Genomic DNA, 17,493 nt, shown 5'->3' on the forward strand with positions numbered 1-17,493 from the left:
TACTGTAGCTATACTGACTTAAGCTATAAAATGAGTAACAAAATCCTCACTGCATGGAATCAGCGACATGACCAGTGTTGAACGTTAACTCTTGCTGACTGTTTGATGCTCGTTGTTCTTTATCTTTCATAGAGAAGGTAACAGAGGTTTGGAACGTTGTAGTCCTTATCCAGGTCTATTCACAACCATTTTAGAGCTGGGACCATCATCAAGGGCTTTCCCCACCCACACTGGTCTAAACTGGGAGGTAGGAGTTGGAGGTGCAGTGGGATTACAGGGCATCAGAGGGGAGTCACAGAGGGTTTGTCTGAGTCAGAGACAGTTAATAGACCTAATCTGGGAGACAGTAAAACCTTGTTCGGAGTCTAGACAACCTCATGTCAACAACAACAACGAGGGATGGTACCAAGAGAGATTAGACTGTGATGTCATCATTCCTAAGAATATTGAGGAAGTATACCGGCATAAAGAAGAGGGACCTCCCATTGAATGGGAGTGAATGGAACTGATTGGGACAGTTGGCACCCATGTACAACTTAATGTTTTGTAATGTATGTGGCATAATCAGTATAATCTTCCTTCTAATCAGGATGGAAGATTCATCCAATCAAAATGTTTGTTTTCCTCTTACCAGGTTTTTTTCTGGATAAAAAAGGGGTTTCGGTGGTGCGTGTGGCATTTTTAAGCCAATTTCCTGCAATTCCCCAAATTTTTCAGTTTTAAAGAATGCAATTTCCTGCAATTCTATGCATTTTGCCATGGCTAAGGCTCTGTTCTTTTGCCCAAACTGAATAACAAAATCAATACTGTTAAATGATTTGTTTTGGGAATTTTCAATTCCCCTGACAGTCTAGCTATTATTTTGGTGATTGTTAGTTCTCAAAGAATATACACTGCTCAAAAAAGTAAAAGGGAACACTAAAATAACACATCCTAGATCTGAATGAATGAAATTCTTATTAAATACTTTTTTCTTTACATAGTTGAATGTGCTGACAACAAAATCACACAAAAATTATCAATGGAAATCAAATTTATCAACCCATAGCGGTCTGGACTTGGAGTCACACTCAAAATTAAAAGTGGAAAACCACACTACAGCCTGATCCAACTTTGATGTAATGTCCTTAAAACAAGTCAAAATGAGGCTCAGTAGTGTGTGTGGCCTCCACGTGTCTGTATGACCTCCCTACAACGCCTGGGCATGCTCCTGATGAGGTGGCGGATGGTCTCCTGAGGGATCTCCTCCCAGACCTGGACTAAAGCATGCGCCAACTTCTGGACAGTCTGTGGTGCAACGTGGCGTTGGTGGATGGAGCGAGACATGATGTCCCAGATGTGCTCAATTGGATTCAGGTCTGGGGAACGGGCGGGCCAGTCCATAGCATCAATGCCTTCCTCTTGCAGGAACTGCTGACACACTCCAGCCACATGAGGTCTAGCATTGTCTTGCATTAGGAGAGGAGGAACCCAGGGCCAACCGCACCAGCATATGGTCTCACAAGGGGTCTGAGGATCTCATCTCGGTACCTAATGGCAGTCAGGCTACCTCTGGCGAGCACATGGAGGGCTGTGGGGCCCCCCAAAGAAATGCCACCCCACACCATGACTGACCCACCGCCAAACCGGTCATGCTGGAGGATGTTGCAGGCAGCAGAACGTTCTCCACGGCGTCTCCAGACTCTGTCACATCGGTCACATGTGCTCAGTGTGAACCTGCTTTCATCTGTGAAGAGCACAGGGCGCCAGTGGCGAATTTGCCAATCTTGGTGTTCTCTGGCAAATGCCAAACGTCCTGCACGGTGTTGGGCTGTAAGCACAACCCCCACCTGTGGACGTCGGGCCCTCATACCACCCTCATGGAGTCTGTTTCTGACCGTTTGAGCAGACACATGCACATTTGTGGCCTGCTGGAGGTCATTTTGCAGGGCTCTGGCAGTGCTCCTCCTTGCACAAAGGCGGAGGTAGCGGTCCTGCTGCTGGGTTGTTGCCCTCCTACGGCCTCCTCCACGTCTCCTGATGTACTGGCCTGTCTCCTGGTAGCGCCTCCATGCTCTGGTCACTACGCTGACAGACACAGCAAACCTTCTTGCCACAGCTCGCATTGATGTGCCATCCTGGATGAGCTGCACTACCTGAGCCACTTGTGTGGGTTGTAGACTCCATCTCGTGCTACCACTAGAGTGAAAGCACCGCCAGCATTCAAAAGTGACCAAAACATCAGCCAGGAAGCATAGGAACTGAGAAGTGGTCTGTGGTCACCACCTGCAGAACCACTCCTTTATTGGGGGTGTCTTGCTAATTGGCTATAATTTCCACCTGTTGTGTATTCCATTTGCACAACAGCATGTGAAATTTATTGTCAATCAGTGTTGCTTCCTAAGTGGACAGTTTGATTTCACAGAAGTGTGATTGACTTGGAGTTACATTGTGTTGTTTAAGTGTTCCCTTTATTTTTTTGAGCAGTTTATTATTAAAAAAATAAGTATGTGAAAAGATAATTGATGTATATCTTGTTTCAGTGGTTTAACTTTACACTGAAAGCGTTTTTCAATCCAAAAACTGTATTTAAAAAAATAAAGTTTGGACTTGGGAGTCCTGAAAAAACACCCGCCAAAGGATTTCTACTGCAGTAAAATTTCTGCTCTTACTAACACTAACACCTACAAACTACGGTTGCTAATCTATGACCTGGAATCACCTAAAATCAGCATTTACCTCCTGGCAACAAATAATACTATTCCTGGAGATTTCCATACGCCCAACCTCAGTCCGTCCAGTTTAGGCTGAAGTGTTGTTTACGTGTGAGCTCGATCTCACACTAACCAAGGGGTTGTGTTTTTATAACCCTCTTATCAGACAGCTGGGGGTCTATAAAATGTTGCGGTATCATATCCCATACACAATGGCACCAATTTTTCTTTTTGTTTATTTGTAACTTCTTTTTTTACCTCTTTTTTAAATAATGCTGCCGCTACCGTCTCATATGACCGAAAATGACTTCTGGACATCAGGACTGCAATTACTCACCACAGACTGGCAGAATCCTTTTTTTCCTTTAACGAGTCTGACGTGAACAATATGCTGCTTTCTCTGGAACTGGCCCAAATCCCTGTGCTTCCCCTGAAGAGGCGGCAGAGAAAAAAGGGCCAGAGGGCGGGCTGCTTTCTGAGAATTCGTAGGCGATCGAATAAACCTCCACTTCCTTCCATTCTGCTAGTAAACATGCAATCTTTGGAGAATAAAATAGTTGACCTACACAGAAGATTAAACTACCAATGGGACATTCAAAACTAGAATATCTTACGCTTCACAGAGTTGTGGCTGAATGACGACACTATCAACATACAGCTGGCCGGTTATAAGCTGTACTGGCAGGATAGAACAGCGGCGTCTGGTAAGACGAGGGGCGGCGGACTATGTATTTTTGTAAATAACAGCTGGTGCACGATATCTAAGGAAGTCTCAAGGTATTGCTCGCCTGAGGAAGAGTATCTCATGATAAGCTGTAGACCACACTATCTACCACAATCTACATTTTAGTAGCCGTTTACATACCACCACAGTCAGAGGCTGGCACTAAGACAGCATTGAATGATCTGTATTCCGCCATAAGCAAACAGGAAAACACTCATCCAGATGCGGCGCTCCTAGTAGCTGGGGACTTTAACGCAGGGAAACTTAAATCCGTTTTACCAAATTTCTATCAGCATGTTAAATGTGCAACCAGAGGAAAAAATACTTTGGACCACCTTTACTCCACACAGACGCGTACAAAGCTCTGCCTCGCCCTCCAATTGGCAAATCTGACTATAATTCTATCCTCCTGATTCCTGCTTAAAGCAAAAATTAAAGCAGGAAGCAGCAGTGACTAGAGCAATAGAAAAGTGGTCAGATGAAGCAGATGCTGAACTACAGGACTGTTTTGCTAGCAGACTGGAATATGTTCCGGGATTCCTCTGATGGCATTGAGGAGTACACCACATCAGTCATTGGCTTCATCAGTAAGTGCATCGATGACGTCGTCCCCACAGTGACCGTATGTACATACCAGAAGCCATGGATTACAGGGAATATCCGCACTGAGCTAAAGGCTAGAGCTGCCTAGTCCCACTCCAATTTGTATACTGCCCCAACAGATCCACAGATGATGCAATCTCTACTGCACGCCACACTGCCCTTTCCCACCTGGACAAAAGGAACACCTATGTGAGAATGCTATTCATTGACTACAGCTCAGCGTTCAACACGATAGTGCCCTCAAAGCTTATCAAAAAGCTAAGGACCCTGGAACTAATCACCTTTTGCAACTGGATCCTGGACTTCCTGGGGGTGATGGGCTGCCCCCAGGTGGTAAGGGTATCAAATCAAATGTATTTATATAGCCCTTCTTACATCAGCTGATATCTCAAAGTGCTGTACAGAGACCCAGCCTAAAACCCCAAACAGCAAGCAAAGCAGGTGTTGAAGCACGGTGGCTAGGAAAAACTCCCTAGAAAAGGCCAAAACCTAGGAATAAACCTAGAGAGGAACCAGGCTATGAGGGGTGGCCAGTCCTCTTCTGGCTGTGCCGGGTGGAGATTATAACAGAACATGGCCAAGATGTTCAAATGTTCATAAATGACCAGCATGGTCAAATAATAATAATCACAGTAATTGTCGAGGGTGCAGCAAGTCAGCACCTCAGGAGTAAATGTCAGTTGGCTTTTCATAGCCGATCATTAAGAGTATCTCTACCGGTCCTGCGGTCTCTAGAGAGTTGAAAACAGCAGGTCTGGGACAGGTAGCACGTCCGGTGAACAGGTCAGGGTTCCATAGCCGCAGGCAGAACAGTTGAAACTGGAGCAGCAGCACGGTCAGGTGGACTGGGGACAGCAAGGAGTCATCATGCCAGGTAGTCCTGAGGCATGGTCCTAGGGCTCAGGTCCTCCGAGAGAAAGAACGAGGGTAGGTAACAACACATCCGCCACGCTCATCCTCAACACAGAAAACCCTCAGGGGTGCGTGTTCAGTCCCCTCTTGTACTCCCTGTTCACTCATGACTGCACGGCCAGGCACGATTCCAACATCATCATCAAGTTCGCCGATGACACAACAGTGGTAGGCCTGATCACTGACAAGACACCCTATAGGGAGGAAGTCAGAGACCTGGCCGTGTGGTGCCAGGACAACAACCTCTCCCTCAACATGATCAAGATAAAGGAGATGATTGTGGACTACAGGAAAAAGAGGACCGAGCACGCCCCCATTCTCATCAACGGGGCTGCAGTGGAGCAGGTTTAGAGCTTCAAGTTCCTTGGTGTCCACATCACCAACATGGTCCAAGCATACCAAGACAGTCGTGAAGAGGGCACGACAAAACCCCTCAGGAGACTGAAAAGATTTATCATGGGTCCTCAGATCGTCAAAAGGTTCTACAGCTGCACCAGAGAGCATCCAGACTGGTTGCATCACTGCCTGGTATGGCAAATGCTCGGCATCTACAGAGGGTAGTGCGAACGGCCCAATAAATCACTGGGGCCAAGCTTGCTGCCATCCAGGACCTCTTCACAAAGGCTGTGTCAGAGGAAGTACCTAAAAATTGTCAAAGACTCCAGCCACCCAGGTCATCGACTGTTCTCTCTGCTGTTGTATTTGGCGCATGTGACAAATAAAATGTGATTGGATTTGACACACACAAATCAGATCAACACAATGCTAATGGCTAGGGGTTGTTTCTGGACAGGGCCAGAGACTCTTTCCTAAATCCTACAAAATCCCCCCCCCCCCCAGCTTTACCCCGAAATCTGTATGTTTGTTTTACAACCACTCGGCTAAGTTGGTTGTGCCAGTAGGTCACCTCCTGGGTAATGAATTATAATTCCGACTACAAATGCATTTATTATATTTCATATTCAAAACACGTTTTCATCAAAATGTACATTTTAAAACAAAATCCACATATAAAAATCAAACTGACATAACATTTACAATAGAATCACATGGGGGGGAAATTCATCATAAAACAGGTAAAAGAATAAAAGGGAAACCCTGTTGAATCTGATCTCTTGTGTTAAATGAGGCTATAGTGGTGGTATGTGGTTCTATCTAGAAGGTGCAGTGGGGACAGACTCTTTAAAGGGGCATTCTACTGAAACGGTAAAGAATAACAGTTTTAACTGTTGAATTACTGTGGAATGACCCTTTAATGCACCAACTTCAAACAAGAACCTGAGCTACAGCAACTCAACAGCAAGTCTTTTATATCCATCCTCAGTTGGATTTACATCATTAAAGCAACATCTGATGTTAGGGGCTAATTTCTTGTTGACATGATGAGACATCTGCATGTACTGTATGTTTGAACGGCCCTGCTGGCCGGTGAAACAACTACATACGCTTATTGTCTAAGAAATCATATTTCCATATCACTGGCTGAAATGTCAATTTCCTGGTTGCTCAGCATGAGCAGATTCCGAAGGCGGTTACTGTGCCTAACTGCCTACATTTCCCATGTTTCCTATACTACCCACCATGCCCCTCTGGTGTCTGTACAGGTTCAACACCAGGTCCCTGATTTCGTCTCGTTTCCTCCGCACCTGTTGCCGTGGGAACCAGTGTTCTAGGCGCAGGGGGAGCTCAAAGTGCACCACAGGGTCCTAAAGGGAGAAAGGTCAGGAGAGAGATACAAGGTGTCTGTAGGTGTATGCCAGCATATGTGTTTGTGAGTATGTTCTCATAAGAGAAAAACATAAGTAACCTTGCCTGAGACCAGAAGACTCAAGCTTTAGCTCAGTTGGCTAACATGGTCTTGGGTTGTTCAGACACAACAGTTCAATACCCGGCTGGTTACAGGTGGGAAGTGTGTGAATGCGTATGTATGTGTGCATTCTTATTTCAGGTACATAGTTACCTGCAGGAAACTCTCAACGTATTGCAGCAGGTATAGGCCGCAGTCACTGCTGTTGTCCTGTAGAGGGACTTTACAGTGGGAGCCTCTCATCTGCTCAGAACTGAACTCACGCACAGAGCCCTGACGCACCTCCCACTCTGACTGCAGGTACCTGACACAGAGACACAGAGAGAGAGAGAGAGTACATTTAACACCCATAAGGAACATATTCACTCACTCACTCACACACACACACACACACACACACCCTTCCATTCTGTCTACAGATATCTAACACACACACAGGCATATACACACCCATTCTGTCTACAGATATTTAACACACACGAAAAGTGAACACACTCACTCCCGTAAAAGTTTGAAGACACGCTCATGGAGAGAGAACTTGAGGGAGTCCATGATGAGAATGCAGGGTCTGAGATAAGAGAAAAGCATTTCACAATTGCATATAAACATCCAGTTATGAGCTCTTTGTATGTGTAGGTGTGTGTGTCTTTCCACTCACCTTTTACAGACATTCTCTCTATGGCAGGTCTTCTCAGTGCAGTCCTAGGGAGAAGAAGAATGACAGAAGGTAAGAAAAAGAACCGAGGGAGAGAGACGGAAAACAATGAAATGAGAACTTGAGACCCAACATAAGAGCCCTAAAGACAGTTGTGTCTTACCGGAGGACCAGAAGGGGGCTGGAGTACTGAGTCACCCTGGACAACACTCTCTGAAACTACAGAGGAAACATCATCATCAGCAGCATTATCCTCCTCATGTTCCATCCCAGGGTTTCAGTAGTTCTTACGGTCATGATGTATGTTATCGCAGCACAGTGCCATAGAGAATGGATTGTGTCTTAGTCTCATAAAAACACAGTAGATTAAAGCCCATTTAGTTCCGGCGTCATTCCCGGTTTCTGTCTGTGACTGGTGTTCTGATTGTTTTTGGATTACAAAAAACCAGAGCAGCTCTTAAACAATTCTCTCTCCTAAATGTTCTGGCTCCATCCTGCCACAGCTTTAGTTTTTCATTCTGTGCCCAAATACATCTGAAAGAAGGTGCATTTATCTAGACTACACATAGTCATACTTCCTAGAGCAATGCAAATATTCACTCATGTTGAAATATTATGTAAGTTTGATGGTTGTCAACAACTACAGACCAGTATCCCTTCTTTCTTTTCTCTCCAAAACTCTTGAACGTGCCGTCCTTGGCCAGCTCTCCTGCTATCTCTCTCAGAATGACCTTGATCCAAATCAGTCAGGTTTCAAGACTAGTCATTCAACTGAGACTGCTCTTCTCTGTGTCACGGAGGCGCTCCGCACTGCTAAAGCTAACTCTCTCTCCTCTGCTCTCATCCTTCTAGACCTATCGGCTGCCTTTGATACTGTGAACCATCAGATCCTCCTCTCCACCCTCTCCGAGTTGGGCATCTCCGGCGCGGCCCACGCTTGGATTGCGTCCTACCTGACAGGTCGCTCCTACCAGGTGGCGTGGCGAGAATCTGTCTCCGCACCACGTGCTCTCACCACTGGTGTCCCCCAGGGCTCTGTTCTAGGCCCTCTCCTTTTCTCGCTATACACCAAGTCACTTGGCTCTGTCATATCCTCACATGGTCTCTCCTATCATTGCTATGCAGACGACACACAATTAATCTTCTCCTTTCCCCCTTCTGATAACCAGGTGGCGAATCGCATCTCTGCATGTCTGGCAGACATATCAGTGTGGATGACGGATCACCACCTCAAGCTGAACCTCGCCAAGACGGAGCTGCTCTTCCTCCCGGGGAAGGACTGCCCGTTCCATGATCTCGCCATCACGGTTGACAACTCCATTGTGTCCTCCTCCCAGAGCGCTAAGAACCTTGGCGTGATCCTGGACAACACCCTGTCGTTCTCAACTAACATCAAGGCGGTGGCCCGTTCCTGTAGGTTCATGCTCTACAACATTCGCAGAGTACGACCCTGCCTCACACAGGAAGCGGCGCAGGTCCTAATCCAGGCACTTGTCATCTCCCGTCTGGATTACTGCAACTCGCTGTTGGCTGGGCTCCCTGCCTGTGCCATTAAACCCCTACAACTCATCCAGAACGCCGCAGCCCGTCTGGTGTTCAACCTTCCAAAGTTCTCTCACGTCACCCCGCTCCTCCGCTCTCTCCACTGGCTTCCAGTTGAAGCTCGCATCCGCTACAAGACCATGGTGCTTGCCTACGGAGCTGTGAGGGGAACGGCACCTCCGTACCTTCAGGCTCTGATCAGGCCCTACACCCAAACAAGGGCACTGCGTTCATCCACCTCTGGCCTGCTCGACCTCCCTACCTCTGAGGAAGTACAGTTCCCGCTCAGCCCAGTCAAAACTGTTCGCTGCTCTGGCACCCCAATGGTGGAACAAACTCCCTCACGGCGCCAGGTCAGCGGAGTCAATCACCACCTTCCGGAGACACCTGAAACCCCACCTCTTTAAGGAATACCTAGGATAGGATAAAGTAATCCTTCTAACCCCCCCCCACCCCCCTAAAAGATTTAGATGCACTATTGTTAAGTGGCTGTTCCACTGGATATAAGGTGAATGCACCAATTTGTAAGTCGCTCTGGATAAGAGCGTCTGCTAAATGACTTAAATGTAAATGTAATGTTTTCACAAAGGTCTAACGTCCTGTGAGAGACATGATGAGAATAGTTTAGTCACACATACCTGTAAGTGTCAGTTTGTCTTGGTTGTCAGTGTTGGTGGGACCAGGGGGAACATCAGTGACACCATTAAGCTTTTCAGACCCGGAGGCCTTCTCTTCAGCCTGGGCCTTGCCTGGCTTCTCCACCCCTGTTCCCCTCAGCGAGGCTGGGCTGCTCCACTCCTCACACTGGGGATCCTCCAGGCCAGGGAAGCAGATCACCACCAAGTACCAGTGGGCTCTGTCATACAAGGAAGAAAGCACTATAAGTCACATGGTTTATTGATGCGCGTGTATGTGTGCGTGTACTTCTTTTCCTACATTATCAGGACCCCAAATGTCCTAAAAGGGTAGGAATTAGTTCAAATGCTATTTTAAGCTCAAGGGTTAGGTTTATGGTTTTGGGTTAAGAGTGGGGTTAGGTTTAGGGTTAAGGAAAACAGAATGTGTAATAGTAAAAAAAAAAAGTTGTTTTTAAATCAAAACTGTGTGTGTGTGTGTGTGTGTGTGTGTGTGTGTGTGTGTGTGTGTGTGTGTGTGTGTGTGTGTGTGTGTGTGTGTGTGTGTGTGTGTGTGTGTGTGTGTGTGTGTGTGTGTGTGTGTGTGTGTCACTCACTCCTGATTGACAGGCACAAACAGGAAGTCTTTCTTGAAGATGTCCACATGTCGTGTCCATGTCTTCACTCTCTGGTGCCGCCGCTGCTGCGCTCTGGAGACAGACAACACACACATGTAACATACACTGCAATACAAATGCATGAATGATAAACCAAAATACACACACACACTTACGAGATGCTGGTGCTGTCCTCACTTGCGTTGTCTCTACGTGTGAGCTGCTTGTAGAAGAAGCTGCTGAAGACATGAGAGCGATCAGCCACATCTTGTGGAGCCCTCTCCAGGAGCAGATACCTGTTGGGACAGAGACAGAGCCGTGCAGGGGTTGAAACTGTCCTCCATTTTGACCCAAACTGTTTTTTTGTTGTGTACAGAGCATGTCTCCGTTAGGGTAGATACTCCATGCAATCACTGATGTCACACTCACTTGAGGTAGAAATCGATGATGACATCATTCAGGAACTGGCCATTGTCAAGGCACTCCAGATCTTCTGTTGTCACGGTGATCCCTCCTTTGGAAGGCGGTGGAGGAAACTGGATCAACCTAAGAACAGGAGGATGAGAAAGAAGTGAAGCCATATATCTACAGGTTTCTCTACAGCAAGTGTCTCCGTCTCAGGTCCTGGAGATTCATTGGGTGTGCAGGCTAACACACCTGTTTCAAAGACTCAACAAGTTGTGTAGCTTGCCTGCGTGTGGGGCCCTGGTGTGTGTACCGGGTCCAGTTGGAGCCAGGCTTGGGGCCCAGGTACACAGAGTAGGAGCCTCTGGTTCTGTGGTGACACACTGTGTACACGGGTCTAGGCTGGACTGGACTCCCCTGGAGGAGTGACAAATGACAGAGGTAGTATAATGGGTTACTTGTTGTCAATTTGATTATTAAATGTTACGAGCTTAGGGTTTTGTTATTGTTGAGCTTATTGACATCAGTCACACACACATCCGCACTCAAACACACTCAAAGTACTACCAACCTCAGTGAGGGGTACGACCTCTACCTCCCTCTGCTCCTCCTCCATCTGTACGTCTGTCTCTGTGTCTGGTCGTGTCTGTAACTCCCCCTCCACCTCTCGATCCAGAGGGTCCAGCTCCAGCCCAGGTGTGTCTCTGTCCTGTTCTGGTTCTTGGTCCTGGTCTGGCTCTGTCCCAGGCTTGGCACTGTTATGGCCCAGTAGGGAGAGTAGCTGCGGATCCAGTCCAGTTCTGCTGACCAGCACCAGACTGTCATCCAATGACAGGAGGGGACTGTGGAGGTCAACAACCCAGTTGACAGGAGAGCTGCCACGGAGCCGTGCAGCGTCGACGTGCGGGGTGTTGTTGAGACAGATGATGTCGAGGATGGAGCGAAGGAGAGCCCCCTCCACCCCCTCCAGAGGGTCGCACAGAGTGAGCAAGAGAAAGGGACTGGCTTGACCTGTGAACACACACACATTCAAACAACAATCAAATTCCTTTGCATAGCACATAGGCGTACACACACTTGAGCAAACACCACACACACACTTTGGTTCCACAAGGCAGGCTCTCACCAGTGGGTGGGTCTAAGGCCTGTTTGATTGACAGCTCACTCAGGTCTTCTTGGACGGCGGCTGCCTGGGTGTCTGACACGTAGAGGAGGAGGAGGGCGGGGGGGGGCTGCCCCCTCTCCCCCTCACTCTCCCACCCCAGCCCTCTCTCCTGTAGCTCCTCCCTGTCCCAGACGCTGTACCGCCACAGCTGACAGCGCTCCACAGTCACCATCACTTCTACCAGGCCCAAAGGCTCTGAAGACAGAGGGGAGAGAGAGGGGTCAACAACCTGGTCATCTAAACCTGGGGCTTATTCAGGAGACAAAGACCAGGAAAACTTACTATTCCACATACAGTAGTGATCAGGAGTCACAGGGGAAAGCACGTTAGCTCTCTGCAGACAGATTTCACCAGCAGAAAGGTGAAAAAGAGCACAAAAGCCCTGAGGGTCTCACACACACACACACACGTGTGCACTCAGCTGAAGATGAGGATGGTGTGCAGACAGACAGGAGGACCACAACAGGATCTATTTCAAGACATAGTTTTTATATAGCCACCACACGAGGGGCTAGCGACCACACGCGGTCTCATTCAGGTTGGACCAAGTAATAATGCCATTGTTCCAAAAGGATTAAAGGTTAAATAGAGGACCAGCACTGGATGGTAAAAGCTGTGGCGACAACAGAAAACAAGATCCAGGGGTGCTGAATTACCTTGAATTGGTATGATGATTCTTTGGTTTGTGATCTGCAGAGGAGGAAAGAAAGGGCCACACGTCACATAAGCACTGCAAGAGTACAAGCCGCTATGTACTGAATGTTTATTCTAGTATGTACTGCATCTTCTCCACAGTCGGAGCACAGTGTTCAGAGCATTACCCTGAGGTTCCCGCTGGCCTCCCCACGGACCCCCCCACAGTGCAGGGAAGAGAAGGGCAGGCCCATATTCTCAGAGTCCTCAGTGCTGGGGAAGGGGGCCACCCCAAATCCGGTCACCACCACAGGCACCAACTGAAACAAACACACACACAAACACTTTGATAAGTGACACACACAAGTGCATGCAAGCACACAACAACCATGCTTTCTGATAACAAGGGCACAAGAGAATCCAGATAAACAAGGAGAGATAGAAAGGGTTTGTGTGCGAGAGACTTAGTTAATTAACAGATCGGTTTAACATACACCATATATAGACAAAACTATGTGGACACCCCTTCAATTTAGTGGATTCGGCTATTTCAGCCACATGCGTTGATGACAGGTGTATAAAATCCAGCACACAGCCATGCAATCTCCATAGAAAACATTGGCAGTAGAATGGCCTTACTGAAGACCTCAATGACTTTCAACGTGGCACAGTCATAGGATGCCACCTTTCCAACTAGTCAGTTCATCAAATTTCTGCTCTGCTAGAGCTGCCCCGGTCAACTGTAAGTGCTGTTATTGTGAAGTGGAAACGTCTAGGAGCAACAACGGCTCAGCCGCAAAGTGGTAGGCCACACACTCTCACAGAACAGGACCGGCAAGTGCTGAAGCGCATAGCTGGTATAAATCGTCTGTTCTCGGTTGCTAGAAGAGTGGAAGCTGTTATAGCAGCAAAGGGAGGACCAACCTCATATTAATGACCATTATTTTGGAATGAGATGTTCGACAAGCAGGTGTCCACATACTTTTGATAATGCAGTGTATGCGTGTTCATTTGTTTGTGGTGCAGCCGAGGGCATTTGGCTCGTCCTCCTATGATTTGACCGACTACAGTGCGTGGGAGCTACAGTATCCCCACACTGGCCTCTAAAGCCTGGCAGGCAGCAGGTGGTGGTTCTACCCCCTCGGGCCAGTCTAGTCACGCAACGCCCTCCCTCACTAACACCACCTGACTCTGTACTCTCATCCCTCTGTGAGCAGCCCTTTGTGACATCACTGTAATCTATACTCTTGAGTCGCTATTCACAATTTCCCCACCATAGGGGAAAACACAGAGTTCTCACAATGACAATAGGTGTATTTTATATAGCGCTTTTCATACAAAATCTCAGTCGCTTTTAAACTAACAGAAAACCTTGACTGATGGCAAAAAAAAACTACATTTACATGTTGCTCATGAGTGCATTTCACACTTCTTTTAGATTAGAATTGGATTGTAAGGCTCGTATGAATGTCCTGCTTAACATAACGTTTGTGTCATGTCGCCAATCAACTGCATTATACTTCTTCTTTTTTTAAACACTTAAACCGGTAAAAATGCCCTTTGGCTAGCTTTGCTACCAGCCTATGTCAATGAGCGTTAGTGTAGAACATGGGGATGTGTGAAGCCTACTCCTCAGCCTGAAGTGTCTGAACAGCTAGCTTTACACGTGGAGCTGACTTGTAAGACGCTTCAAGAGGGCGGTCATATGTTCTAGCAAGGCAGTGGTTCTGGGATCGAGCATCGTTGTTAGCCGAACCAGGAGGAAGTGGTACTCACTAAGCAAGCAGCACGTCCCCTATTCTGCCCTCTGTGATGTCATCCATTGTGAGATCCCCCTATTCCATCCTTTGTGATGTCAGAAGTTGTTTTTGCCCACCTTAGAGTGCATCTCTGCCACCATTTGTTCCTGAGAATGATTTCTCTGGGGCTTAGACTCACTAGCGCCAGTCTGTGGCCGAAGGACTGAACTGCGGGACGGGGTGACTACCTCCTCCTCATCACTGGAGAGAACAACTAGAAAACACACACACACACACGGATTAAACCTGTTGCAGTGAAATACTGTTACACACTAGCCTTGGGCAGTATACTGTATACTGAGATTTTGAAATAAAGAGCGTATGATTTTCAAAATTCAAATTTTGACTCACAAAAATGCAATTAAATTCAGGTACATTTGTTAACAACTAGCACATGGCGCAAACAGAAGTGGATGTGATGTGACCTCCACAGTTGAGCAGCAAAGAGAGGTGATCAAGTTACAAAAGAAATTCACTACAAATGTTTGCCAAGTAAATATCTTATAACTAGTATAAGTTAACTATCTCCAGCTCAAGGGTCCAGCTATGCATTTGATTTGCTAACTTGCTAGCTATAGGTGGCTAACTTATAAAATCAGAAGATTCTTGGTTACAGCAGACTATCAATCCTCTACTGAATTAAGTTCGAGTGTAGTCCTTTGAGAACTTAATGAGCTGGGTTGTCTGTCCTTGCATTTAGTTTATGTTCGCTTGTCCTTGTTAGCATTTACGTAGCGCTCGCTATGGGATTTCACAAGTACTTTGTTAGCATACTTATTTATTTTTTACGTTTGCAAAGAAATAGCCGCCCTTGTGTGCACTACCGGTAATACCGTATGGTACTGGAACGGTATGGACATCTGGATAACACCCAACCCTATATTACACACACACGACTGTGGTGTAATGGACTATGAAACAAAGACAGGGACAGCAGTGCTGTCCTGCTATGTTGGGGGGGGCAGTAACCATAGCAATGGCAAAGTGTTGTAGGCCACAGCTAGTGCTATGTTGGGGGGGGGGGGGCAGTAACCATAGCAATGGCAAAGTGTTGTAGGCCACAGCTAGTGCTATGTAGGGGGGGCAGTAACCATAGCAATGGCAAAGTGTTGTAGGCCACAGCTAGTGCTATGTAGGGGGGGCAGTAACCATAGCAATGGCAAAGTGTTGTAGGCCACAGCTAGTGCTATGTTGGGGGGGGCAGTAACCATAGCAATGCCAAAGTGTTGTAGGCCACAGCTAGTGCTATGTTGGGGGGGCAGTAACCATAGCAATGGCAAGGTGTTGTAGGCCACAGCTAGTGCTATGTTGGGGGGGGCAGTAACCATAGCAATGGCAAAGTGTTGTAGGCCACAGCTAGTGCTATGTTGGGGGGGGAAGTAACCATAGCAATGCCAATGGCAAAGTGTTGTAGGCCACAGCTAGTGCTATGTTGGGGGGGCAGTAACCATAGCAATGCCAAAGTGTTGTAGGCCACAGCTAGTGCTATGTTGGGGGGGGCAGTAACCATAGCAATGCCAAAGTGTTGTAGGCCACAGCTAGTGCTATGTAGGGGGGGCAGTAACCATAGCAATGGCAAAGTGTTGTAGGCCACAGCTAGTGCTATGTTGGGGGGGCAGTAATCATAGCAATGGCAAAGTGTTGTAGGCCACAGCTAGTGCTATGTTGGGGGGGGCAGTAACCATAGCAATGGCAAAGTGTTGTAGGCCACAGCTAGTGCTATGTTGGGGGGGGCAGTAACCATAGCAATGCCAAAGTGTTGTAGGCCACAGCTACAACTAGTAACCATAGCAATGGCAAAGTGTTGTAGGCCACAGCTAGTGCTATGTAGGGGGGGCAGTAACCATAGCAATGGCAAAGTGTTGTAGGCCACAGCTAGTGCTATGTTGGGGGGGCAGTAACCATAGCAATGGCAAGGTGTTGTAGGCCACAGCTAGTGCTATGTAGGGGGGGCAGTAACCATAGCAATGGCAAAGTGTTGTAGGCCACAGCTAGTGCTATGTTGGGGGGGGCAGTAACCATAGCAATGCCAAAGTGTTGTAGGCCACAGCTAGTGCTATGTAGCGGGGGCAGTAAGCATAGCAATGGCAAAGTGTTGTAGGCCACAGCTAGTGCTATGTTGGGGGGGGCAGTAACCATAGCAATGGCAAAGTGTTGTAGGCCACAGCTAGTGCTATGTTGGGGGGGGCAGTAACCATAGCAATGCCAAAGTGTTGTAGGCCACAGCTAGTGCTATGTAGGGGGGGCAGTAACCATAGCAATGGCAAAGTGTTGTAGGCCACAGCTAGTGCTACGTTGGGGGGGCAGTAACCATAGCAATGCCAAAGTGTTGTAGGCCACAGCTAGTGCTATGTTGGGGGGGGCAGTAACCATAGCAATGCCAAAGTGTTGTAGGCCACAGCTACAACTAGTAACCATAGCAATGGCAAAGTGTTGTAGGCCACAGCTAGTGCTATGTAGGGGGGGCAGTAACCATAGCAATGGCAAAGTGTTGTAGGCCACAGCTAGTGCTATGTTGGGGGGGCAGTAACCATAGCAATGGCAAGGTGTTGTAGGCCACAGCTAGTGCTATGTTGGGGGGGGGCAGTAACCATAGCAATGGCAAAGTGTTGTAGGCCACAGCTAGTGCTATGTTGGGGGGGGAAGTAACCATAGCAATGCCAATGGCAAAGTGTTGTAGGCCACAGCTAGTGCTATGTTGGGGGGGCAGTAACCATAGCAATGCCAAAGTGTTGTAGGCCACAGCTAGTGCTATGTTGGGGGGGGGCAGTAACCATAGCAATGCCAAAGTGTTGTAGGCCACAGCTAGTGCTATGTAGGGGGGGCAGTAACCATAGCAATGGCAAAGTGTTGTAGGCCACAGCTAGTGCTATGTTGGGGGGGCAGTAATCATAGCAATGGCAAAGTGTTGTAGGCCACAGCTAGTGCTATGTTGGGGGGGGGGGGGGGGCAGTAACCATAGCAATGGCAAAGTGTTGTAGGCCACAGCTAGTGCTATGTTGGGGGGGGGCAGTAACCATAGCAATGCCAAAGTGTTGTAGGCCACAGCTAGTGCTATGTAGGGGGGGCAGTAACCATAGCAATGGCAAAGTGTTGTAGGCCACAGCTAGTGCTATGTTGGGGGGGCAGTAACCATAGCAATGCCAAAGTGTTGTAGGCCACAGCTAGTGCTATGTTGGGGGGGGCAGTAACCATAGCAATGGCAAGGTGTTGTAGGCCACAGCTAGTGCTATGTTGGGGGGCAGTAACCATAGCAATGCCAAAGTGTTGTAGGCCACAGCTAGTGCTATGTTGGGGGGGCAGTAACCATAGCAATGCCAAAGT

The 17,493-nt window shown here is 47.7% G+C and overlaps 1 protein-coding gene across 3 annotated transcripts in view; it reads right to left on the minus strand.

The window, feature by feature from the left end:
• Positions 1-5,860: 5,860 nt before the first annotated feature.
• The window catches only part of LOC129816780 (sentrin-specific protease 7-like), a 29,907-nt gene continuing 18,274 nt past the window's right edge, over positions 5,861-17,493 (minus strand). For all 3 annotated transcript variants that reach the window (XM_055871667.1, XM_055871668.1, XM_055871666.1), the window contains 15 exons: positions 14,247-14,383; positions 12,559-12,690; positions 12,394-12,427; positions 11,699-11,932; positions 11,144-11,583; positions 10,859-10,989; positions 10,597-10,713; positions 10,344-10,463; positions 10,168-10,260; positions 9,575-9,792; positions 7,558-7,613; positions 7,398-7,441; positions 7,239-7,307; positions 6,893-7,043; positions 5,861-6,638 (listed from right to left, as the gene is read on the minus strand). In XM_055871667.1, coding sequence (XP_055727642.1) covers positions 6,474-6,638; positions 6,893-7,043; positions 7,239-7,307; positions 7,398-7,441; positions 7,558-7,613; positions 9,575-9,792; positions 10,168-10,260; positions 10,344-10,463; positions 10,597-10,713; positions 10,859-10,989; positions 11,144-11,583; positions 11,699-11,932; positions 12,394-12,427; positions 12,559-12,690; positions 14,247-14,383 — 2,141 coding nt within the window. In that variant the 3' untranslated portion in view covers positions 5,861-6,473. The remainder of the gene's footprint in view (positions 6,639-6,892; positions 7,044-7,238; positions 7,308-7,397; positions 7,442-7,557; positions 7,614-9,574; positions 9,793-10,167; positions 10,261-10,343; positions 10,464-10,596; positions 10,714-10,858; positions 10,990-11,143; positions 11,584-11,698; positions 11,933-12,393; positions 12,428-12,558; positions 12,691-14,246; positions 14,384-17,493) is intronic.

This window comes from Salvelinus fontinalis, chromosome 19 (genome assembly GCF_029448725.1).
Source record: "Salvelinus fontinalis isolate EN_2023a chromosome 19, ASM2944872v1, whole genome shotgun sequence".
NCBI lineage: Eukaryota > Metazoa > Chordata > Actinopteri > Salmoniformes > Salmonidae > Salvelinus > Salvelinus fontinalis.